This window comes from Apis dorsata, unplaced genomic scaffold, assembly GCF_000469605.1.
Source record: "Apis dorsata unplaced genomic scaffold, Apis dorsata 1.3 scaffold_896, whole genome shotgun sequence".
In the NCBI taxonomy this organism is placed as follows: Eukaryota; Metazoa; Arthropoda; class Insecta; order Hymenoptera; family Apidae; genus Apis; species Apis dorsata.
The window spans coordinates 105,857-113,025 of record NW_006264011.1 but is presented as its reverse complement, the minus strand read 5'-3'; the positions used below and the strand labels follow the sequence as shown (position 1 = coordinate 113,025).

The following is a 7,169-nucleotide window of genomic DNA, read 5'->3' as shown; positions in this document are numbered from 1 at the left end:
TTTTTTTTTTCTTTAACCATCAAATTTCTTTTTAATCGATCACACAGTGTTATTCAAAAAAATGTTCAAAGATAATCTTTATATTATTGAATTTATTTTAAATTGAAAAATTTTTTTAAAAACTGATTAAAAATAATTGAAAAATATGATTTATATCTTTTTTCTATGATCTTTCTTTCCCAATTTTATTTGACATTTTTTTGATAATAATTAAATTTATTTTTGAAAAAAGATTATTAAATTTCGCACAATTTTAAAAATTTATTAATATTATGACAGATATTTCAATTACACTCGTCGCATGAGAATTAATGTCTCATCATGTGTCGATAAACTTACTCTGTCACAACACGGAAGACAAATAGGTTATATGATTAATCAAGAACACTCGTTCCGACGGCACGTGAACACGATGAGATTTTTCTTCTTCGTCTCTTTTTCTTCTAGACCTACGGGATACGATGATCAGTTCTCAACGTTGAGTTCTTAAGCGTCGACGAACAAGATCCAATTAAAGAGGACAGTGTTTATTTAAAGGCAATGCGTATGAAAGTGTTCCGGAAGATTCAAACAAAAGTAAACAAAAGAAGGCACAAATTCGTTACTGAAGTGCACTCTAGTGATTTTCGTTTGATATATGTAGATGTGCTATAATATTGCGTTTTTTAAATTTCGAGATTAAATATGATTGTTTTATTAATTATTAGATTTCTTAAAGAAATTGATTATCAATTATTGTTTTGAAATATACATATATATATAAAATATAATTTTTTTCATTAATATTTCATAATAGAAATTTTTTTTAAAAATTTGAAGTCTCAATATAATTTTATTATTAATGATATGGATGATACACAATTTTTCAAAACCTGTCTCAACTTGTCTCGACTTGTCTCGACCTGTCTCGATCTGTCTATTCATGTCTTCATTATCATGCAATTTGATATTTTGATATTCCTATATACGATAATATTTGTATTAGGAATTGCTTCATATATCGGCCGTGCAGATTTCATCTTGTCTAATGGAATATTCTTATAAACAGGATGACGAAATTTATTAATGTTTCAAGTTTCAATCAAATCGATGACTTAAAGATTCTTATCTTGTCAATTATAAGGATTACTATAATCTTTCTTATTCTTTTAATAACCAATTAATTATTTTGTAATATTTTGGATGTATTATAAAAATAATGGTAAAAACAGTCACACGTAAACATATATATTATTCGAAATTTTTAAAAGACAAAGATTTATAAATGAATTGACAATCGACACTGTAGCAATAATAAAAGAAGAAAAGACAGATATAATAAAACTAACCTGATTTGCCTGAACCGTCTTGTTTCTCCTGCCATTGGACAAAATCTCGGCGCGAAAAGTTTGCGGTTCCTCTCCCTCGTCACTCTCCAATACCGCCATCAAGTATCCAATATACGAAGCTGCTAGTCTCAACGTCTTAATTTTCGATAACTTCGTATCTGCCGGTACATTCGGTATACAATCACGAAGATCGGCAAACGCGTTATTTATGCTCTGCGTTCGTCTTCTTTCTTTCTTATTCGCTGTATTTCTTCTTTTAGGCCTGACAACTACGCCACCGTCTCTGACTCCTTGTCTAAGATGTTGTTGAAGCGAACCATCGACTTGATTTATCGAAGAAACCGTGGAATAATCGCTATCTCTTCTATGATTTTGTTGATGATGATTATGGTGATGATGATGAAAATGATGATGAGGGACGTCTTGTTGGGGCGGATAAGTTAGATTGGAATAGTGTTGGTTCATCGAAGTTTGTGGGTATTGTTGTAGAGGGGAGTAACTGGGTTCCTGGACACCAATCTCTTCGATCAAGGGAGGTGTTGAGGCGGTGGGACTTCCTGCGCCAGAACTACCCCCAGAAATCCCGGAATCCGCGCCCCAGTACGTCGATTGGCTATCCGCATCTGGCATGTTCAACGGACCTGCGATAGAAGAATGGAGAATTGTATAGAATGGCGAATAACATTTTTTTCATATTGTTGAATTTTCTTGTTGTTTTCTTTATTTCTTTCTTCTTTTCTAAGAAAGATAAAGAAATCGTTTTCGATATAAATAATTATATGTCCGATAAATTGGTAACAGAAAAATGAAAAATTTTATTAAATAATTAAAATTCTTTTTTTGAATCATTTTATGCGCTATTTTATTGGATTATTAAAATCATTTTAAAAATTAGCTCAAAAAGATTACACGTTACAAAATATTCTTCTAGGATAAAATATTTCCTCACTGTTCGATAAAAAAATAAATCTAATTTTTTTATTATAATATAAGTTAGAATATTAATAATATCAATTCATATTTTATTATTTAAACTTGACAACTCCGAATTATACATGAAAAATGTTATAAAGAATTTTATATCATCAAAATTTATAATATGGAACATGAAAAAAATTTTTATATGCATTTTTTTATATTTGATATTTATAGAATATTTATAGATATATGAAACTTACCATACGGTAATTGTGTAACATAATTATAGGGTTGATGCCATTGCGGATAGTAATCCGGCTGCGCCTCGTAGCTTCCCAACATCATATTAAATTCCTTCTACTTTTTTCACTTTTTTTTCTTGCACCACTGATCAACTGATTCAAATATGTCCACAACAAAATTCAATCTTTTTAAAAAGTTTTAATTTCCGTTTAATAAACAGATTCTTCTTAGGGCATCATAGACTCGTGTCGAGAAAATTGAAGAAAATTTCAATTGATCGTAGTTCTGATATAATTTGCGATGAAGATTTCTTGATAAATTATATCCAATTTGAATAGAGGAAAATTTTTGATTAATAATAATTTTATCCACAAAATAGACATATGATGCTAATTTCTTCAAATATCTTCGCTCCTTTACTTCGTCATCATAGATATTATAAATTTCAAACTGAGTTAAGATAGATCATGATAATATCTCCGACAATGAACATGGTAGCGATGATAAATTTGATGATTGTTCAAAAATAGGCGTGTAATGATTTCTAACAAGTCGTGACGAACAAGTCAATTTATTATAAAAAAAATATCTTCGATTAATTGTAACTCCACAAAATATACTCCATAAAATAATCAATATAACCGATTATAACAAGATCATTCTAAATATAATCCAATATACATTCACGAATATTAATAGCGATATTAATATTAATCCGATTAATCATGTGATTTCACCACAATGCAAGCAATTCGATCCCGAATTTTCTCACAAATCTTTCACAATTCCTTCATCCGAAGAAAAAATTTTTCTTCACCAAAAATTCACAAAACTCGATAGCTTAAACGTGACAAAATCTCGACGATTTTTTATTACGTTCATCTTCACAAGTAGAATCACAAGCACGGCGAAAATGAAAGTGAAATTAATGAAAATATTTCCAGTTTTTTTTGGAAATGGAGCACGAAGAAACACGAGGGTTGAAACGTGTGATACCGTGCCTCGATGTTCCCTCGTGATCGATGCGTTTCGAGTTGCGGTCCAAATGCCACTGAGAAAAGAAAACCGATTTCGGAGATCACCTCTAGTGGTTGGGTGATTCTGTTTGGTACTCGAGCACGCCGCTGGTGGGTGTAGACGCAGGCTCCAAGAGAGGAGAAACGTTAAAGCTCGTGGAAGCTCGACGAGTGGAATCGAAGGGCGGAGTCCAGGCTGGTCTACGCCCATGCGGCGTACCTCGTTCGATTCAATTAGGAAATTGAACAGGGGAATTGGCCAAAACCGGGGGAATATGATTTAGCTAAGGAATGGAGGGTATCCACTGTGTATCATGATATGAAATATATTAGCCACGCGATAGTAATTTTTTACTTCGTTTTTTTCTTCGATTTTCTTTTCTCGTTGGGCGATGACCAGGATCGAGGTAATAGTTTTTTTCAAGTGATAAATTTTCGTTATAAAGAGTTATTATTGTATAAAAATTATCGATATGTAATCCATTTCTAAATATAATGCGAGTAAGTTCAATAAATTCGCAATTGAAAATTATTATAATTAAAAAAATAATAAACACGAAATATAAACAATAAGATATTATCAATTTCGTTATATACGTATTTATAGGAATGAATCAATTTGCTCGAACGGATTTTAATTTGCAATTATTTGTTAAAGGTCAAAAAAAAAAAAAAAATGGGCGTCCATTATCCAAGTGAAATCTTACGAACATACCTTGTATCTATAATTAAAACAGTCAGAGAAAATTGAGCATATCCTCTTCTTCGATAAATATATTTCTACGAATTTCATCCAAGTACATTCTATTTTAAAATTTTCGGTGATAGACTTTTAATTTTAAGTGGCGTAACAGAGTGGAGGGGGAGGGGGATGCTCGAGTGGTTTTTGATAAAAGTCGTCGTAATTAGTGGCAAAAAGGACTGAAAATAGTATCGGTCAGCGCACGATTCTGTTCTATGGCTTGGCGCTACTTTAAGTAGCCTTATCTGTCTTTTTCCCAGGGCTGACTCTTCTTCGGATGGCAAAAAGCCCCCTCTGTCAGCGTGCGTTACCGTCAACGCGTCATCGCTCCACTTTTTTACCGACCTTTACTCGCGCGACTCAATGTCGAGCAAATTAACATTCTTATCTGTGATTGAGAACCGCGGCCGATGTTATCTTCGGGATTAAAAGTGGACTTAACCTCACTTCGAGGGCGATGCCTCGATTATTTTGATCGAAAAACTTGGACAATTAAATTTCCTATTCCATCTCTGCCATTGGAATCATGTATCGAATAAAAATTTTGATAAATAAAAAAAATTTGATAAATAAACAAAATTTTGATAAATAAAAAAAAAAAAGAAAAAATAATAGCGTATATGTATATACGTATATTTCTGTATCATTAGTATTTTCTTCTTTCCCTCGATCGATTTCAGGAGTAAGATTATAAATGTTTTTTCACATAAATTTCACAGATGAGCGGTTCAAAGTGAAGTTTACGACGATAAAAATGATTTAAAGGCGATTTTCCGGGAACGAAGATCTTTTTCGGTAGCGTGCGCCCTTTGCTGCTGCGCGTGCAAGTCAAAGGATTCGAGGCAATTCTGAACAAGGAAAATCTTCCGTCGGTGTTTCTTGAAATACGATACCGTTTGAATTTTTATTAACCCAGATCAAGGATCGCGTCCCTTCGACAAGGAGTTACTGTGAATATCGGTCTGAAACGAACAAAAAGGGTTTGTTTATTATTTCGAACAGCAAAGAATAACCCTTTTCTTCAATCACCACTCCTTATTCTCACCGTTTGATCGAAGGTTTCTCATCTTTCTTCTTTCCTTGTTACACTTTTTAAGCGATAATCTATTATTTTCAAGGATAAAAAATAATCATATTATAGTTTTTAAACAACATATAATATTTATTATTATATATTCGATATAATTCGATCATTATATAAAATCAATTACGTCTAAGAATATATCAATTTTGTAACTAAATCAATATTTTTATTTATTATTCTTGTTTTTTTGAATGTGGCATGGATAATTTGTTGTACTTTCCATGGTATAACGATATATCTTGTATAAACTCCATACAATTTCCATATATATATATATATATACATATATATTTGACAATAACTATAATTAAATTAATACAATCAATTTTCTTGTAACACAGTACAATGTGAGCATAATATGAATGAATTTTATTATAGAAAGGTTATATCTGATATTTAGAATATTCTTAAAAAAAAGGTCATAAAAAAGAAAAGCAAGGGATATCCTTTCGTATGGGCTCATTCATGGTTTAAAGGGCTACCGGATTTTCATGAATGAACTCGGCGAGCGGACGTAGTAAGAGGAAGAAGCAACCGGTCTTCACGACCGTCTACCAGTTTATGATATACAGAGGACACGTGCACGCGATCTCAATGTTTATGTTTTCAATTTGTGACACCGGAACGGTTCCGAAATCCGGCACGATCTTAGACCTCTTTAGAAAGAAGTCATCCCAACTTAATGATGCTAACTAATTTGTATCCATTTTTGATCCTTCGTCGTCTCGATACAGATTTTTATTTCTCTCCAATATTCTGAGAATATTGGAAATTCGATTGGAAAATAATTTGACGAAATTTGAAGATTGAATGTTCGACATTTTTTTTAATTTTCGAAGCATAAAAATTGAAAGATTTCAAAGATTCGTTAATTTCTTTTTTAAAAGTGAAGTAAAAATTAGGAAGAATTAAAAAAATTCAAAATTCAGGAAAAAATTTAGAAATCTTGAATTTCAAAGATTCGAAATTGCTTTGATTCAGATATTATTTTCTTTCTTTATATTCTTATATTTAATGAATATGAGTTTTTACGAATATTTTTCTTGGAATATTGAGTTAAAATATATAGATTAATCGGGATTGGTATATATAATAATGAATGTATAACAGATGCATTCAAAAGTCTATATAAATCAGTTTGAATCAATAAACACGACGTTCGAGTTTAGCAAGAATTAATTGAAAAAAATTTGCTGAGTAATTTCATGAAAAAATAAAGTCGTGTCTTTTTTCCTTTATATATATGATGTTAACAACTAATAGATATGAAATATATAAAATATGTATATCGTTATTTTGAAATCGAAATTACAAATATTTTATTTGCATCGTCCATTTCATAATACGTATAATATGTATAAATTAATCAACAAATCAATTATTCACTAATATTTATTCAAGCTTTCGTAAATACCCGCATAATTATTTAATTGCTCATCCAATCAGAAACCATTACTGAGATGCAAGATTAATGCCTTTATTTTCGATTTTCTGAGGCTGACTCGCAATACTCGATGGATCGTCTGTCTTTATCCTTTCTATACGAACTCCATTAATACTCGGTAACGCAATAAACTATATTTAGGGGGCGGCATGGCGTACACGTAGTATGATTTGATATCTCCTGAAACGCCACATGGCCCCTCTGAATTTCTCTTTTCCTCTCCGCTACTGCTGACTTAATCTCACTCTTTCTCCTTCCTTTTTTCCATCTTTCCTCTTCCTTTACCTCCTTCTGTTACCTCTTCTGTTTTCTTCTTTTTTCATCTACTGGTGGAACTTCACCATTTATATAGCCGTGTAACTTCTGCTCTTCTTTGAGAGATTAAATTTTAATG

General features: G+C 31.4%; 1 protein-coding gene across 1 annotated transcript in view; it reads right to left on the bottom strand.

Annotated features, from left to right (window-relative positions):
* The window catches only part of LOC102679925 (heart- and neural crest derivatives-expressed protein 1), a 3,758-nt gene extending 1,016 nt beyond the window's left edge, over positions 1-2,742 (bottom strand). Inside the window, exons 1-2 of the mRNA XM_006623472.2 lie at positions 2,507-2,742; positions 1,329-1,969 (exon numbers count right to left, since the gene is read on the bottom strand). Coding sequence (XP_006623535.1) covers positions 1,329-1,969; positions 2,507-2,591 — 726 coding nt within the window. The 5' untranslated portion in view covers positions 2,592-2,742. The remainder of the gene's footprint in view (positions 1-1,328; positions 1,970-2,506) is intronic.
* Positions 2,743-7,169: the final 4,427 nt, after the last annotated feature.